Below are 19,637 nucleotides of genomic sequence, written 5' to 3'. Positions count from 1 at the left end.
CTTCAAGAGACTTCATTTTTAGGTCAGATTTGGCTAGTTGAAATGCTAAATGGTTAAAATAATTTCTGTAAGCCAAAAGGTCTCAGTGTACAAAAAGATCAAAATTTGAATGTAAGATAGCATTAATATGCACCTAACATTAACAGATTACTCACCTGTCTTCATATGTAATTAGGTTGATTGCAATACCTAGATGGCCATATCTACCAGATCTACCAATTCTGTGTAAATAAGTCTCTGAATATTTTGGAAAATCAAAGTTTATTACTACATTCACAGCCTGGATGTCAATGCCTCTAGTGAACAAATCTGAAAGAAAGAAATTAAATCCATTTTAAATCACATCCAAGTTTGTAAACTGACATCCCAACAATTCAGAGATTCAAAATAATTGCACCATTTTAGCAAATTAACTTTCTATACACAAACATTCAGAATAATTTGTCAAATGGAAAGCTTATTCACATCATTCTGAATTAAATATCTGATAGTTTAGAGATTGAGTTTATTTTTAGAATGATATTGTAGGGTAAGAGTGAGGTTGGATCTGGCCTGTTTGAATATGAAATAGGAATACTTGGGCCAAGTACAGCTGGTTTAAATGTTAAAGGGTTCAAACCAGTTAGTGAGCTATAATGCAATAAATGAGATGGATGAAGCTATGAAGAGATTGGATAGAACAATGCAAGATATCCTGCAGCATAAGTACTGCTTAAATTGTGAAGTTTCAGCACCACGACTCACTCCAAAGCCCAACTGACTTAGTCAAGGTGCCAAATCACAACATCAACAAACTACCTACGAAAAAGGAGTCAAAATTTCACATCTTAAAATTGGTTTATTTATAATTTAATATATTAAATGAATATTTGTGAGGCTTTGAACAAAACAAAAAAAAAAAAAAGCAAAAAGCTAAGCTACACCCCATATAGTCAAAGAGATGTTCTATTTTCCCCACCTATTCAATATAGTTGGTGAAACTGCTATAGACCAGATCCTTTGCCATCAAAGTTTACAGACAATTTACGATCAAATTAAGACAACTTGAATTCTCTCATACAGATGTAAAAGTGATTTAATCACCTATGACAGGTAAACTAGATAATTAAGAAATATAAATTAGTAAATGTGATTAGCAAATTTAATAAAATCCTGGAATTTTAGGAACTGGTGTGAGTGATAACTTGTTAGATTAAATTTAAAGTCAAAGGTCTAAACCAATACAAAAAGTTACAGGCTCACAAACAGGAGTAACCACTAATCTTGTTTACCAGGTGAGTACCATTAGAACTTGCTTTGACAAAACTGGTAGTTACACCAACTTGGTATAGCAGGAGTAGTGTCTAATTTGATTTGAGGTAGTTAACATCAAATAACCCATTTTTCTGCTGTGTAGGACATCTGAGTTTGACCAAAGTGGCATGGGCTCATTTGACCAGAGCTGGTAAGTTGAGGGGCTGCACCAGACTCAAGTCCAATTTGGCACAGTTTCTATGGCTGGATGCCCTTCCTAATGCCAACCACTCCAAGAAAGTAATGGGTGCTTTTGCATAACACCAGTATCTACCACGACTACAATTTCACTTGGCTTGATGGGTTTTCTCAAGTACAGCATATTGTCAAAAGGTCTGTCATTTGTTATTGCCTCTGTGAGGCTCAAAAGATGCTTTTTACGTGCCTCCAACAAATGGCCACAACTACGATTTCACTTTTGAGAATTAATCAGGTTTTATCTTGTACCTTCAAGATGTGTATTTTAAAAATGAATGAAAAGTGAAAGACCCCAATCCAGCTGGCTTGAACAGGTAGGATATTTTGGCAGGATTTAGCCAGTTTAGATGCTAAAGGGTAATTCTCATGACCTAGTTAGATCGAATATCTGTAGGCCATGGATTGCATAAAGCAGAAGAATCCCCAGAAGTTCTGGGGAGTAAAGAATCAGAAGGTGACAATTGTAGGGATAACAGAGTAAGCAATTCAGGAGCAGTAGAAAGAAACTTAGCTAAGAAGTTCTGGGGAGTAAAGAATCAGAAGGTGACAATTGTAGGGATAACAGAGTAAGCAATTCAGGAGCAGTAGAAAGAAACTTAGCCAGTCTATGCTTTGCATGTAGGCAGAAGCAGCATTCCAGTGCAAGGTTTGAGCTTTTGCCAAGGGCCAGCAGTTAAAGCTATTTCACAACTGTAAACGAAAACTACCACTGCAGTTTTGGTAATTTGGAGTCTGTGGGACAAGAAATTAACAGCATATGTAGCAACTAAGGCTTTTACTGCCATGCTGATGACTAGACAGTGAGGTACAAGCATTTCCTTCAGATTTGCAATTTCATCTGATAAAGCCGATGTCAGTATAAGATTATTTTTGAAGTGTTTAGGTTGCAACCCGACAGTATTAAAGAGAGTGAAAGATGGTTTTTATCTATATAGAGCAATTAGATAAGTTTAGGAGAGATTGATTTTATTATTGTCTAAAAAGACGAACAGAGGGGACAGCACAATATGATAGGGGGGGGGGGTCATATACAATGAATGAGTTCATTAAAAATGTTAAAACAGGATAACATTGAATGGGGCACAAAAGACATTATACAATGAGGACAAAATGAGGTTAAAAGACAGATTTGCTCCGACCCCACGAGCCCTGCAATTTTAACCGACACCCTGCATTTCCGTTATAACATGCTCACGCAGGGCCTTTCACTCCAAACAGGAGTGCAACACATGTCCATTGCTTTTGAAACAAGTTTAGGAGAGATTGCCAAACCAATTACAAGCATATTTGATAACTTTGTAGTTTGGAAAAAAAAATTTCAGGGAATACAATATACATTAGAATGACAAACATATTGAACTCATTAAGATTCCTGTTAGCTGATTGGAAAAATGGAAGAAATAGGATTCAAGCAAATTGGTAATGAAAAAGCCCAAGGCAATATTTTTATGAAATTACTTACCTGAGCAGACAAGATTCCTGCAAAGGCCCTGACGAAAATCATGAAAAACTCTGTTTCTGTGTTGTTGATTCATTTTTGAATGAATATAGAAACAAGAATAACCAAGTTCTGTAATCTTTTTGGCTAACAATTCTACTCTTTGAGCCGTATTACAAAATATAATGGACTGGTTTATCTGTAACTGATTACATAAAAATAAAAATGGATAAATTTCTGAAGAATGAAAACAGCCATTTGGTAACATGTAATATTCACTACACATACATCAAATAATATACTGTAACCCTTTCATGACAATATCCAAGTGGATATTGTCATGTATTTTAAGGCCATTTTCCTTGTTATAAGAGGCCCACCTTGCAAGCTTCACAAGTTCTTAATTTCACCCCTATTCTTTACACTAATTCTCATTTCCTCCGACACTTGTGACCATATCTTGAGTCTTCAACTTCTACATTCACTTTCATATTTCCTCAGCCTACTCCCCAGTCATCTCAGATTCCTCTTCACAACATCCATCACTGTCTCTTGCTATCATTCTTTGGAACTCCATGTCTTCTCAGGAAGGCTCTGCTTATTTATTGAAACATTCTCATTACCATTCTACCCAGCCTTTCATGTTGCTCCACCCATCTAAATCGCAGCACACATAAACACCTTTTCAGTAGCACTTCCCTTCCTCATTAGTATTCCACTCAGCTCTAACTTCCACATGCATCTCACTGTTGCCAAGAACGATCCACCAGGGATGCATTTTCACACCATTTCCAAGATCTAGCCCAGCATTATACTTCAGTACAATTAATCCCCTCACACCACTTCATTCTCAGTGACCACACTTGGCACATCGCACATTTAAGAGTGCATTCCAACACTATAGTCACATCAGCTCCGACTATATTTAAGCACTCATTCCCTTTTCCACCTGCATTTTACCTCCATACATTATTGCCTATCCAAACCAATAACACCAGAAATCACCATGGTAAACCCTATATGCTTTGAACCAGTACCTCCATCACGTGGTAGGCCTAGTAGACACCTGGTGTATTCCAATCTGCCCATCAACCTGTTAACTGTGCACAAACTAACATTACTAACCATTCCATTGACCCTAACAAAATGGCCAGGTCATCACTTACATGGAACCCCAAACACTTTCTCCTATCATCAGAAAGCTCTCATTGTCTCTGTATTTCTATAACTAAAATTAGCCATCCCTCATCGTTTAACATCAGTTTTCTATGCTGGAATGGATTGGACGGCTTGGGTCTCGAAAGCCAGTAGCTGCACCAGGCTCCAATCTGTTCTGGCAATGTTTCTACAGCTGGATGCCTTTCCTTACTCCAACCACTCCAAGAGTGTAGTGGGTGAGTTTTTGTGCCACCAGCACAGGAGCTAGTCAGACAAGCCTGGCATCAATCACGTTTGGATAGTGCTTTTTATGTTTCGCTGGCATGGGAGCCAGTCAGGGGCCACATTTGGACGGTGGTTTTTATGTGCCACCAACACCGAGCAAAAATTAAAACTACAACTTAGTCTCCAATTATCCCCTAACACTAATTTTATCTCCCTCTATATGCTTTCTTCCATGTAATTCCCAATCACCAAATCTCTTTCGTCAAACATTCAATTGCCTTTAATACATTATGCAACTAACCCTCTAGCTTTCCACAAACTTCATTACTCTCACCACTGAAATTCTTTTTCTAGCTATGCTAGTCCCAGAAATAGATTGCCCTATGATGCAATCCCATTCTCAACCTACCCCTGTTATCTTATCTAAAATTCAACTCCACAATTGTTCCCAGGTTATCCATCAAAAAGGCAAACCCTGTCACATCCCACCTCAGATTAAAAAACTCCTGAAACCACGATCCACCCATGTCTGTAGCTTTTTAACCATGATTTTTCATGTGCTTATCTGTTCAGTTTGTTATGATTCTTACAAAATCCCCATCATCCCAACATTGTTAATTAACACTGGTGCTCTTGTCAAAGATTAAAAATTAATGGAACAAATTCCAACCAGTTTCACATTCAATTGAAACAAGGTAATGCAATCAATGAAACGGTTTTAAACCATCTAGCTTCATATATTGGTACATAGGAGAATGGTTTCAGATGTACAACACCAAGATTTAGATAGAAATTTTAGCTTAAGAGAGGCAGTCTCAGGAAAAATTCATACTAAATTAGGATATAGCAAGTTAGAGAAATTACTTTGCCTGCTATAAAATACTCTTAAACTTGTATGGAAAGAGCAAAGCATCAACCAGAAATTTCTACAAGCTTTGTAGACACCACATTCAATTAGATGTCTAATGGCAAGTTTATCGATGTAGAATTAAAATCTTTGCTATGCATAAAAGCTTTATTTTTGGTAAAGGTATAATTTGAATGAAGGATGGTATGAGCAAGAAGAAAGTGTCAAATGGCTTAATACAGCATATTAAGCAATCTAAGACCATTTCATGATCTGAATGGGCCAGTTTCCTATGGACAGGTATGCAGTAAGTTTAGTGACTTGAAACTGTGCCCACCCTATAGAGAATATACTTCTGGAAGAATACAGATGAGCATTTAAACATTTGTGCTATCCATTTAAGCTTAAGCCTAAACTAAAATTTCCTGAGGTATATTCAACTTAGCTTTAAGTAGAGGAGCAATCCTATCAAAAACCATGGTTCTAAGTAAATGCCTCTGCGATCATACTCCAAAGCCTATATAATCTAAGGATAGGCAGTACATTTTCATTTTCTAAAACTTATCCCTTTTAATGTCAAACTATTGGATAAAGCCTAAGGGAAAAATTTTGATCATCAAGTTTGAGAACATGAGAAACATTTTAAAAGGTAATTGCTTCCATAAGATGTACCGAATTTAAGATATGGTCACATAAGTGGTGCACATGTACAATTAACACTAAAACTACAGAAAATAGACCAAATGCCAGGGAGGAAAACTAGTTAACTTCTATTACCTAGGTGACCAAGTCAGTAGCAAAGGTAGAAGACTCCAAGGAAATAGCTGCAAGAATGAGAATAGGCTGGGCAAAGTTCAGAGAGCTTCCACTTGTTGGTAATGGCTCTCCCTCTAAGTGAAAGGCACATTGTACGATGCCAAATGCCAACAATCATGCTGCACGGCAGTGAAACAAGAGCTGTGGCCATCAAGGACATGTGAAGGCTTAAAAGAAATGAAGCTAGGCTTTTTTGGATGCACAATGTCTGTGTGTCTCAAGAGAAAAATTGGGCATAAGAGGCATCAGATGTGGTGCACAAGAGATGACTGCACTGGTATGGTCATGTAATGTTTGGATGAGGACAGCTGTGCGAGGTGCCAATCTCTGTGGAAGGAACATGTGGAAGAGGTAGACTCAGGAAGACATGGCATGAGATGATGAAGCATGACCTTTGAATGTTGGACCTCATTGACAGAAACCTCTGGTAATATGCTGTGCTTAAGACCCATCAAGCCAACGGCAATGCCAGTGTCATAAGTGGCACTCATGCCAGTGACACACAAAAAACACCTTCAAATGTTGGGCAATATGCTGTATGCCAGTGTCGTAAATATGGCACCAGTGTCAATAGCATGTAAAAAGAACCCTTCAAACTTTGGGCCTCACAGAGGCAGTAACTAGTGAGAGCTTTGGCAACACAGAGCTTAAGACCTGTCAAGCCAAGCAAGACCATAATCAGGGCCAATGCCAGTGGTGCATAGAAAGCACCCACTACACTCTTGGAGTGGTTAGTGTTACGAAGGAAATCTAGCGGTAGAAACCGTGCCAAATCAGATGAACCTAGTGCAGCTCCCCAGCTTACCAGTCAAACTGGTCCAACCTATGCCAGGATGGAAAAACAGACATTAATGATGCCAAATCATGAATATTCTACATTGAGCAAGAAATGAACTTGAACAGAAGTTAAGGGAAAGGTAGGTACATTTTACATATTTTAAGTTTCACTGCAACCATTGAAAAACCTTTGCAATTACAAAAGTTGCCTATCCTTGATAGGCCAAACCAACATTGGTCAAGCAAGCTTATTAAATGAATTTCAACTGACCATCCTGACCTTTTTGACATTACAATGCTGGCCAACAAGCCATTTTCTTTTTAAGACCAAACCTAATTTAAGATTTCATCAAGTCAAAAATCTTTACAAGTAAAGTTTAAATTTCATTCCAATCAATGAGAAATGCCAGAACTTGAACAATTATGATTAAAATTATTTGCAACATGAAAGCATTTTCCATGAAGTTACATATTAGTATTATGAGAAATAATTAGCAAAGAGCTAAAAGCTTCTAAATTTACAGAATTTAAGCTACAGCAAACTGTACCAAGTACACTTTAAAACCCTGTAGATGCTAACATACGAAGAGAAAGAATAATTGTCAAGAGAATTTACAAAGATATCTTGTCCTACCAACAAGAATGAGTTACAATCTAATCCATCTCCCCAACTCTGCTGCATTGGTATTTTTCAAAAATTTACAGATCATTAGTTTTAGCAACTGAAGAGGGATGACATTTGGAAATTCCATCTCAGCAGGCTGAATTTGAAACATTTACTATAAAGTCATCCAGTCAGTATTCTGCAACCCTGTGTATGGATAGACTCATCTGTTCATTGCTTTTGGAAGTTGCACATACAATTATGACCTTTAGCTTTCAGATTATTGTTAAATGTAATGCTTATTTCAGGTTAATTCAAACTGAAAAAGCTAACTTGGAGAGAAGCAGAAATTCAAGATCATTTTTTTCCTCTTTTACCAAGGAATAAAGCAATTAATCCTAAGTAAATTTTATGCTTATAGACTGATACAATACAGAATTTTTTTCTAAGTTTTAAATACATAAAACAATTGTACTTACCTTTGAGAATAGTGTATTTAAACAATGAACCTTCTGTTTTTCTCTTACATAGGCATAATACTGAGTCACACCCTTTAAGGTAAGTTCCTCCATTAGATTTATTTCGTATGGATTATTCAAATGTTTTCGCTGTTAAAAATTAAAAGTCAATATTTATTGCATAGACTCAACATATTTGTAACCATTTCGCAAATAGCTTTAATTCATCAGCAACCAGTTTGACTATAAAACAAAACATATTGCCCAGAACTTAATTCTCATTGAAACTATTATAATTCAGTCATGCTAACCACATGCAAGCTGCATAAAATCTGAGTGGGATTAAACCTTTCTTCAGTGCATCTTTATCTCATTCCAAACTGATACATGACATCAATTATTAAAAGACTAAACCCAACTTCATATAATTTCTATATTCAAACATTTACAAATGCAAACTTTTGGCCACCTTACATGTGCTCACAAATAGGGTTTAGCTCATGTCCAGTTGTTACTGCAGCACATTAAAAATATTTTGCACTGAACATAGGCGCAGGAGTGGCTGTGTGGCAAGTAGCTTGCTTACCAACCACATGGTTCCGGGTTCAGTCCCACTGTGTGGCAAGTGTCTTCTACTATAACCTCGGGCAGACCAAAGCCTTGTGAGTGGATTTGGTAGACGGAAACTGAAAGAAGCCCATCGTATACATGTACATATATGTGTGTTTGTCCCCCCAACATCGCTTGACAACTGATGCTGGTGTGTTTACGTCCCTGTAACTTAGCGGTTCGGCAAAAAAGACCGATAGAATAAGTGCTAGGCTTAGAAAGAATAAGTCCTGGGTCGATTTGCTCGAATAAAGGCGGTGCTCCAGCATGGCAGAATTCGAATAACCGAAATAAGTAAGAGAGAAAGAAAAAAAGCTACATACCATAAAATGCTGCACAGAAACTGGGAAAGTTGCTGAATAAAGCAAGACTTGTCTGTCTCCTGGCAAATGGTTTATTATAGAGTCTAACATGTCTTTGAAATCTTGAGATAATAGTTTGTCTCCCTGTAAGAAAAATTAAAATTAGTATAATTATAATATATTGATAAATGTATAAATTTATCAGGGTAAAAAAAATGAAAAAAAACTTACTTCATCCAGTACAAGCATACTACATTTACTGCTTTTGACTACATTTTTATTCAGTAAATCGAGAATTCTCCCAGGTGTGGCCACTATGACATGGACTGAAAATATAAAAGATAGCTTGTAAGTACAATCATTTAAAAAAAATATAAGATTATTACTTTTCTGCTGGAATGCACTAAATGCAAATGAATTTACTAAAATGTGGCATTAAGCTAATTTAGAGAATGAATCCAGATGAAATTGATGGAAAGTTTTTAAACTAGATCACTAAACAAAGTCTGGCAGTGAAAGGTTTCTTACCCTGATCATAAAGTCTCATAATATCATCCTTGAGATTTGTACCACCCGTTGTAACCATGACTTGGCAGCCAATATGCTTACTGAGTTCACGACAAATTTGACTAGTTTGCAGTGCAAGTTCCCTGGTTGGAACAATGACCAAAGCTGAAATTAAGATTTTCGAAACAGAACCAAAATTCAAGTTAAGATCAGAAAATATAAATTCGTATGAAAATTTCAAAAGTTAGAAATTACAAGCTTTTAAAATGCACGAAATTTAAGATTTAAATTAAACTTCGAAAGTGCATTTCTACATCCAATTTAAAATTGGAATTGTCAACAAGTAATTAGACTGAAAGTTTAATTCTATATATAATCTAAATTGTACAAGTGAAACAATTTACCTTGTACTTCGTCTCTGCCAGGATCACATCTTTCCAAAATGGGAATAGCATAAGCTCCCGTTTTACCCGTTCCGTTTTTTGCTCTGGCAACAATGTCTCTTCCAGTTAGAGCAATAGGGATGCTAGCTTCCTGAATTGGTGAGGGTTTTTCCCATCCTTTTTCAAAAATTCCCATTAATAATTCTCTTTTCAAGCAGAAGTCATCAAATTCATTTCCTTTTGTGTTCGTTACATCCTAGAAGAAAAATCAGAAATTAAGCTTAAATACACAAAAACCTCTTTCATCCTACCTAAAAAGCAATTAGAACATGGTTAGGATAGTTGTTAATTTAAAATAACTTGTGTTCTGCTCAAAATAAGACAGGCATGCTAAATTCAACATTATAAACATTGGTACTAAGGATTACCCACTTCCAAAATCCTATTGGTTTCAGAGACTTTAATACTGACTTGCATTCAAACTACCACATTTAGCCTGACAAGCTATGAGATGGTGCATCAGAGGATATCTTACAAAACTTTGGGTTTAAAAATGTAAATTTTAGAGAAGTAAAAATGAAAGAATACATTTTAGCAGCATCTAACCTGTGTTCCAATTCCCACACCATGAATGGACAAAGTTCCCAGACTAGTTCTGTAGCATGCCAACAAATGGCACACGGATACACAGTGAGAGCTAGCAGTGACCTTCATGAGGCAGTGTGCCAAGTGATGTTGCTGTGTTTACATGATCATGTGTATGCTGGAGTCTGCAACTTCTTTTTTTTTCAAGGACAGAAAGTTGGAACAAAGAGCCAATATGACATTTTGCATTAAATTTGGCAAGTCTGCTACAGAGATGTTGAGCATGTTTTGGCAATGGGTTATATGGAAAGTTTCAAGTGGTACAAGCACTTCAAAAGGCAGAACATCCCTGGAGGATGAGTAATCTGGAAGACCTGCCACGAGCATCACCCATGGAAATGTGGAGGAAATTCAGTTGGTGCATGAAGGTAGATGTTTGGAAGCATTTGAGGGAGGACATTCGGTGAAAACAACTGGATATGTAGAGCACAAAGAATTGGATTATTCATGACAATACACTGTCATTGAGCTCTTTTCACTGATGATTGTCTCACCTAAAGCAGTATCACTTCCACACCCTTTTCACCAAGTTTAACACCTGTGGACTTCCATCCTTTTCCCCAAGATGAAAATGCAGTTCAAAGGGCACTTCTTAAAAAAAAGGTTGAGATCCAGAGCAAATCACAGAAGGTCCCTGACCTGCTTATGGAAAATGACTTCTGGGCCAGATTCCAAAAGTGGCAGGAATACTGGAACCAGTGAATTGTTGTGTAAGGAGACTATTTCGAAGTAGCTGTTAAAGCTTAATTTAACTAGTCCTGGAATTGATACCTCATTTTATATACTCTATTCAAAACAAATTTTAATAAAAACTTTGGCAAATTGAATTCACTTGTTACATCTCCACCTTGAGGCACTGATCTCACAGAAACTGCAACAAGTCTACAGATATAGACAATTGCTAAGTTTCAGTAAAGGTCAAAATATTCAAAAACATTTTAAACTGGAATAATGGAGAAATATATTGAAATGTTCAGATCTATCAGACTAGCTTAGCAGTTCAATAATTCATTAATTGAAGACTAATGGATACTGTACCCAGCAGAGGACTATAGCTATAAATTTCACTGATAGCTAGACTAAGGGTACAATAATAAAGATATCAAGTCTTAAAAACAAAGACAATTCACTCTACACCAGGGTTCACTTAATGACCTTGTACCAACAAGTGGTCCAAACAACCATTACAACTCGAAACTAATACCACAACTAAGATTTCAATGCACCTTCTGATGAACCAACTGCTAAATTATGGGTTTAAAATATCACCACCTTTACGCAATTATCAACTTATAATACCCGACTTTCAGTCACATACAAGAAACAATTTTAATTAAAACTGAACTGTAATACAATTCCCCATTCCATCCATATATATATATATATATATATATATATACACTGTATACAAACTTTGGAGGGAATGCAATTTCGGTTAAAAAAAGAAAAAAAAAAAATTAAGTTTATAAAATCACTTACTGAAGTTCTAACTCTGTGATCTCTTTCAGGTATATTTAATTTTGCTTTCCAACCGGAATCACTGAAAAAAAATTCAGATACATATTTCACACTGGAACTGAAGAGTTAGAACATATAGATAATTACACTTATAAGGACCTAGTTAGATAAAACTTTCAGTATTTTAAGATAGCACGGGGCTAATGCACAATATTTATGTTAATTTCGTTTTAATTTCTTCGTCGAAGTCCTTATAATAAGAGTATTATACTCACTTTGCATTTTGTGCTCCTGAGTTCTGTTCAATACTAGCGAGTAATGACTGATTGACATTACCAATGTTTCCGATACTAAGGTTCTGGTCATCAACCGAATCCATTTTAAAGCTAATGTGTCATCCACCAACAAAAAAAATGTTTTTTTGAGCCTGATACAGGCAACAGCAACTGAAAAAAAGAAAATACCGAAAATAACTTCCAAGCAGAATTTTACCAAGTTCCTCAATTCTCACGTGCCAACTTAATTCTTTCTATAGTTAGGAGTTCTTGAGTAAAATTGTTCCAAAATAACTGTATTTTCTAAAAATTCTGCTAGCAAATATAAACCGCTTCGAATTTAAGCACATTCAAATATTGTTAGACATATAAAGCTGTAACAATATTTCGTTATATAATGGTATGTACGTTTATATTCGTTCTTGTCCACGTATTCTCGTGGACAAGAACGAATTGTTGAGTCTCCCAAAATCGAATACATTTGCAGTCAACGAAAACGATTTTAATTTAACGAATTATCTCAAAAGCTCAATTACGTACAATAATTAAAATACTGCTAAAAAGCTCATTATTACAAATATTGCAAAAATTAAAACTAAGCAGCATAACTCACCAGGGTACAATAGGGTTTTTACTTCCTTAACGGGGTAGACTAAAACCAGTTGGTACGGGGAGAACCACTAACTAAAAGCGTAGTGCACCGGTACAACTGATAAAAATTCCATAGACTACTTCATTGAAAGAGGTCAAGAATGAAGTGAAACTGAAAGTATTTATGTGGCTATCTAATTGCTTTAAACTGACAGGATAGAGGATAAACAGAAGTGTATAAAATAACCTCAACCTGTTAAACAGCAGACCGAAACTGAAACAAAAGACACCCAATGAACATGTTAAAGAATAAACAAAGATGGCTGCCAGCCTGTGTCCCAAGCAACTCGGGTGAGGCAGGTTCTCTCAAAGTACATACATACGGTCGACAAATAGAAAGGAATTTCACGACTTTTTCTTGCAAACAACTGAAAATAGTCGACTAATAACTGTTCTATAAAGTTAAAACTAATTTTCTTTCAACAGAAATTTCATATATCCACATTTGAAATAAAGCATTTAGCACAAGGCAGGAGGAAGAGGGGGGGAATCTTCTTGCCGAACTTCCTAAAAAGTAGTTCGTGTGGAAAAAGAAAAAAGTACCTAATTCAGTGTAGTGGCGAAAAATACTATCGAAGCTTAAATATTCATTAGACTTTCACATATGCAAAGTGATAGAAATGGTTAATGAGTCTTGGAAGGGAAATAAAGATTTAATTATAGAAATATTTAAATGGCAGAATTACGTCCCTTCAAAGTAAGAGCAAGAAGATGGGGGTGTGAGGAACGTGATTTACCTGCGGGGGAATTTCATATATAAAGGAGGAATATTGAACTGTAACCTAAATCTACAATGTAAATGAAAGTTTACTTCGTATTTTTTAAAAAAAGATAAAACTCCCATTTCGCAAGTGTTCAATAGAAGAAAAAAAATAAAACGAAGCCTAGCTAAAAATGAAAGTAAAAAATTAAATGAAAAAGTTGCTAACTTTTTGTGTAAAAATGGTTCGTTAAATTGTATTAAACTGAAATAAAGATTCAGTCGATTTTTTCTAGATTAAAACAGTTTAATATTTTAATATTAGTATCATTAACTTATTCTAATCTAGGAAAAAATAATTGAACAAAGGTGGTTTATTCCCCCCCCCCCCAACCTCTTCCCATTGAAATATGACAATGTAGAATAAAAATCATCCAAAAGCGCCACTTCGAAATACCATAGAACTCTAAATACATTATATATTTATATAACACAGGCACTCGTGTGCGCCTTTATTATATATATGTATATATATGTGTGTGTATGTATATATATTTCACATACATTTACACATGTACGTATAAACAAAAAAAGACAAGACATACCAGCTTAGAAATCAGTTATAAATATACTTTATTTCATTCAAGCTAAAAACTAATATCAAATAATACCGCATGGATTAAATAAAGAGTAAAGCGAGATAAGCTTTTTCCGGCAAAACTAATATATTTATGTATACAACCATATATATATATATACATATATATATATATTAGAGAGAGCACACGAAATGCATGAGAATTTCAGTAAATGAAGTGGGAAGAAAGCAGAGAAAATGAACGATTATAAAGTTACAAACCTCACAGAACTGTCTTTTTTCTTTTAAGCTTGTATAAATAAATATACATACAGGTAGACATATATTTTATATAAATATTCTATGTGTAGAGCCGTAATTTGTATGGCAATATTTTTTGAAAGATGTTATCTTTTGTTTTTGTGTGCTAAAGAAATTGTTGGATATTCCGTTGCGTCAAGTGATAGTAATTAAGAAAATTGTCATAGAGAGTGATAGAGAAGTAACAATGGCAAAATGTCGATTACGATATACCGTTCAGTATGAATTCCGTGCGCAAGATGAAAGGCGATTTTTATAAGCAAGATCTTTTGCTCAACATAACATATCTAATATGGCCGTGTTCGTATGCAAATATCATGAGCAATACCCATTAAATATACGTTCACATTATGCTTATATTAAGCGCATTCCTTCTTTTTTTCTATATTCATATTTTATTTTGTTAATATTTTCGTTATTCGAATATGGCTTTAAATAATATTTTAATATTATATCGCTGAGAAGAAAAAGAATCAAAGGTGCTTTTGACCTCTAGAGGTTAAAGGTCTAAATTAGAATACGGATTTAAATAAATTTATTAAATTACGCTTACATTAAAAATATTTTAAATTTTAAAACCAAATAATTATTTTTAAAACTAAATTTTCAGAATTTTTAAACAGATGTGAATATCAACTACGAAAGCAAGGCTTAAATCAATTGTAGAACAATATAGCGCCAACATGGTTTCTACTTTACATCCGGCACACAGAGACAGACAGACACAGACACACACATACATACATACATACATACATACGTAGATACACAGACAGACATATAGATATATACACGCATACGCGCACGCATATGTTGTGTGTATATATATATTATGAGTATGTATGTATGTATGTATATGCGTATGAACACTCATACACACACGCACACACACAACATACATACATATATACACGCATGTATATAATCGGCAGAAAGTTACAAAATTGACTAGAGTGCTATGCATGGCACTTACCAAATTAACTTAAAATCTGGGAGTTTGCCACCTAACCACTCTCTCTTTCTCTCTATCTATCTCACTGTCTATCTATCTATCTTACTATTCTATTCTTTTATATGTTTCAGTCCAATGACTGTGGCCATGCTGGAGCACCGCCATTAATATATACACACACACACACACATTATATATATATATATATATATATATATATATATATATATATATATATATATAGCAGCCTATGAACTTTTCAGTCACCCATTGATTTTTCCTATTTTCTCTTGTTTGCTGCTACATATATGAATTTAATTCTGGTTTGGCATTATTTAGAACTTTCATTTTATTAGACACCACAATAAAAAAAACAAAAACTATTGTGAAAAAATGATATTAATGAATTTATATGCGAACAAGTCTTTGGACTCAGAGGGTCAGTTACCCATTCCCCATGGTGTATAAGTAGCCAAGATCAAAACATCCTCCCTGAATGGGACACTGGTCCTTTAAATGGTTTCTCCTTTGCAGCTGAGTGGACTGGTGTAATGTGAAATGAAGTATTTTTGCTCAAAAACACTATGTACCACTTCATCCAGGAATTGAGACCAAGATTTTGCATTCATGAGTGCAACACCTTACCCACTAAGCTACATGTCTTCACCACTGACTGGTATCAATATGGAAATTCCAATTGAGAAATAGCTAAGTTTTCCATGTATATTATCAAATAGTGAGGAAATGGATTAAAAAAAGGGATTGCTGTCAGGAAGACATCTGGGAGGCCATAAAAAGTTTTATAGAAACACAAGATGTCAGAAAATAAGGAAGTTATTAACCCTTTAGCATTTAAATCAGCCATACCTGGCCCAAATATTTTAACTGTCTTATGTTCAAATTGGCTATAACTGGCCTCTCACACCTATCCTCCAATGATATTCCAAAAATATCCAGCTGTCTGGCTTCCGTGCCAGTGGCACGTAAATAGCACCATTTGAGCGTGGCCGTTACCAGCATTGCCTTACTGGCACTTGTGCCGTGGCACGTGAAAAAACATTTGAGTGAGATCGTTGCCAGTGCCGCTGGACTGGCTCCTGTGTAGGTCGCACGTAAAATACACCATTTCGAGCGTGGCCGTTGCCAGTACCGCGTGACTGGCCCTCATGCCGGTGGCACGTAAAGGCACCCACTACACTCTCGGAGTGGTTGGCGTTAGGAAGGGCATCCAGCTGTAGAAACTCTGCCGAATCAGATTGGAGCCTGGTGTAGCCATCTGGTTCACCAGTCCTCAGTCAAACCATCCAACCTATGCTAGCATGGAAAGCGGACGTTAAACGATAAGGATGATGATGATATAATCACATCATCGAAATCTTGAAGCTGCAAAATAATGCATGATTAATTCAAAATGATGTGGATAAATATACTTCACATTTGACATAGAAATCTGAATGCTAAAGGGTTAAACATTGATTTGCAGCTGTTAGAGAGATTGCATAGATTGTTAATTTTCAGGATATGTTGCCATATTGTATAAAAACTACATTGATAGCTCTTGGGTATCAATGAAAGAGTTGCAAGAAATAACCCAAAGATTTCAACTGCTAATAGGAACAAAAGGTTCAACTGCACTAAAAAGTTCCTCAGTAATGAAGACAACAGTTTAGTCATCATTTATATGGTCTGACAAAAGTAATTCCTGACAATTCTCCAAGGCAAGGGAAATATGTGTAGAACAGTAAAATTGAAACGAGAGATCTGGGTTGTTTGAAAGGAACAGCAAAATATAAAGGAGTTATATTATGGGGTGGGATGAAGGGCAGCTTGGGTGATAGGCAGAACGGAGCTAATTTTTGTTAAAAATTCACTAAATGGTCTAAATACTGCCAAATTCTTGAGAAGGGTCTACTTTGTCATACAAGCAAGCTATTCTCAAATTTGATAAAGGACACTGAATCAAATCTTTGAAATAGGTTGCTCACAGGCCTGATCTTTATCTAAGTGAACCACAGATAGGAACATCTCCATAGAGGGCGGCATGCAAGAACCTTGAAAAACCCATCAGTTATAGAACCGAAAGTTTAAATTGACTGGAAAGTGAATAAACATGAATCAGTTTACCATTGGTGCCTAATCAAGTGAAAGCAATGATATTAGATAAAGGAGGGTTCACAAAATACTAACAGGAAATTTCATTGATTTTCAATAATCATGAGTTAGCTTAATGTTTCTTGTATCACTCTAACTATAAAGTTAGTGCAGGCCACCATAAGTGTACGCATGTGTATGTATGTATGAAGTTATTGTAGACCATTGCACGTGTGTGTACATATAAACATATATTCTTTTACTTTTTTATTCTTTTACATGTGTCAGTCATTTGACTGCGGCCATGCTGGAGCACTATCTGAATTATATAGTATTAATTAATTATCCATCACGGCTGGTCTTACCAATCAGTTTCGCATGAAATCAAATACTGGAGGCAACAAACCAGTTGTACAATATATGCTCGTCAGAGATAGCCAATGTGGAAGGGGTAATGACAATGGTCTCTTAGACAACTCAAGCAGTATATATATATATATATATATATATATATATATATACACACACACACACATATATCTAGCTACTTGATATATATATATATATATATATATATATATATATATATATATATAAATATATATATATGTATATATATATATATATATATATATATGTGTGTGTGTGTGTGTGTGTGTGCTGGCGACTGATAAAATTTTGTCCTTATCTTAGAAGTAATTTAATTCTCATTCACTTCAAGACTGGTTGACCACTTGCGTGCATTTACAGACCGACTACACTTGTGCTGAGGTTTGCTACAGAATTTTAATTTGGATATATTTGGGGTACTCAAATGTATTCATGACTTTGCATCTGCTTTTCCGTGGTATGTCTAAGTATTTCATTTATTTCTTTTTATGTTCCTTGCTGATGAAAGAAAAATCCTTTTTGGATTAATCCAGAAATCGGAACTGATTCAGGGATAACTATATTTTTATGAGTTTCTGTTAGCTTGCTTTCCTCATTTCGACACATGGTGTAATAATACAAGTGAAAATATTTTATTTACGATTTAGCGTCTATTTTTCAGCATCTTGGCAAAGAAATTTTTTTTCTTTTTGCCATTATTTATAATTATATATATACATACATATATATATATATATATATATATATATATATATACACACACACACACCCCTGGGAGCTTCTCTATGCTGATGACCTTGCTCTAATTGCTGAGTCACTATCAGAACTAGAAGAGAAGTTTCAGGTGTGGAAGCAAGGATTAGAATCGAAAGGCCTTAGAGTCAACCTAGCTAAAACCAAAGTCCTAATAAGTAGGAAGGTAGACAAACCACAAACCCCTTCAGGTAGATGGCCCTGCTCGATCTGTACAAAAGGCGTAGGTAGAATGAAGCTAGTATGCTCCGCTGGATGTGTAATGTCAGTGTGCATACACAACAGAGTGTAAATGCCCCGAGAGAAAAGTTGGATTTAAGAAGCATCAGATGTGGTGTGCAAGAGAGACAACTGCACTGGTATGGTCATGTGTTGTGAATGAATGAGGGCAGCTGTGTGAAAAAGTGTCATATCCTAGCAGTTGAGGGAACCTGTGGAAGAGGTAGACCCAGGAAGACCTGGGATGAGGTGGTGAAGCACGACCTTCAAACATTGGGCCTTACTGAGGCAATGACTAGTGACTGAGACCTTTGGAGATATGCTGTGCTTGAGAAGACCCGACAAGCCAAGTGAGACTATAACCTGTGGCCTATGCCAGTGGGTGTAACCAGCCCACTTATGAGTACTTCTCATTCATTGGACAAGAAATTGTGCTTGCGAAGACCTGTTGAGGCAAGTGAAATAATAAAAAAATCAAAATCAAAATCGCTGACATGGCCAATCACAGTACTGCTTGATTGGCTCCCATACAGGTGGCACATAAAAAGCGCCATTCGAGTGTCATCATTGCCAGTGCCGCCTTACTGGCACATGTGCCGGTTGTGAAAAACAACATTCGAGCGTGGTCGTTGCCAGTGCTGCCAGACTGGCTCCCGTGCAATAAGCACGTAAAAAAGACCTTTTGAGCATGGTTGTTGCCAGTACCGCCTGACTGGCCTTCGTGGTGGTGGCACGTAAAAGCAACCACTACAGAGTTGTTGGCGTTAGGAAGGGCATCCAGCTGTAGAAACTTTGCCAGATCAGATTGGAGCCTGGTGCAGCCTTCTGGCTCGCCAGTCTTCAGTTAAACCGCCCAACCCATGCCAACATGGAAAGCGGACGTTAAACGATGATGATGGTGATGATATATACATTATATATATGTTCATGTGTATATGTCTTCATTATGTACCACATTCTGCTAAAGCATCATTCACAACATTCCTTTTC

At 35.9% G+C, this 19,637-nt stretch overlaps 1 protein-coding gene across 3 annotated transcripts in view; it reads right to left on the bottom strand.

Annotated features, from left to right (window-relative positions):
* LOC106869676 (ATP-dependent RNA helicase cgh-1) overlaps positions 1 to 19,637 on the bottom strand; it is a 35,920-nt gene that overhangs the window by 5,856 nt on the left and 10,427 nt on the right. The window contains exons 1-10 of one of the 3 annotated variants that reach the window (XM_014915497.3): positions 14,204 to 14,550; positions 11,994 to 12,164; positions 11,740 to 11,800; positions 9,637 to 9,871; positions 9,254 to 9,397; positions 8,957 to 9,051; positions 8,747 to 8,869; positions 7,836 to 7,964; positions 2,954 to 3,134; positions 156 to 309 (exon numbers count right to left, since the gene is read on the bottom strand). In XM_014915497.3, coding sequence (XP_014770983.1) covers positions 156 to 309; positions 2,954 to 3,134; positions 7,836 to 7,964; positions 8,747 to 8,869; positions 8,957 to 9,051; positions 9,254 to 9,397; positions 9,637 to 9,871; positions 11,740 to 11,800; positions 11,994 to 12,097 — 1,226 coding nt within the window. In that variant the 5' untranslated portion in view covers positions 12,098 to 12,164; positions 14,204 to 14,550. Of the gene's footprint in view, positions 1 to 155; positions 310 to 2,953; positions 3,135 to 7,835; positions 7,965 to 8,746; positions 8,870 to 8,956; positions 9,052 to 9,253; positions 9,398 to 9,636; positions 9,872 to 11,739; positions 11,801 to 11,993; positions 12,165 to 12,606; positions 13,344 to 14,203; positions 14,551 to 19,637 lie in introns of those variants that run through there. The other 2 variants (XM_014915499.3, XM_014915498.3) reach the window with 2 other exon arrangements.

This window comes from Octopus bimaculoides, chromosome 5, assembly GCF_046866305.1.
Source record: "Octopus bimaculoides isolate indiv1 chromosome 5, ASM4686630v1, whole genome shotgun sequence".
Taxonomy (NCBI): domain Eukaryota; kingdom Metazoa; phylum Mollusca; class Cephalopoda; order Octopoda; family Octopodidae; genus Octopus; species Octopus bimaculoides.
This window is presented reverse-complemented; position numbering and strand designations above follow the sequence as displayed.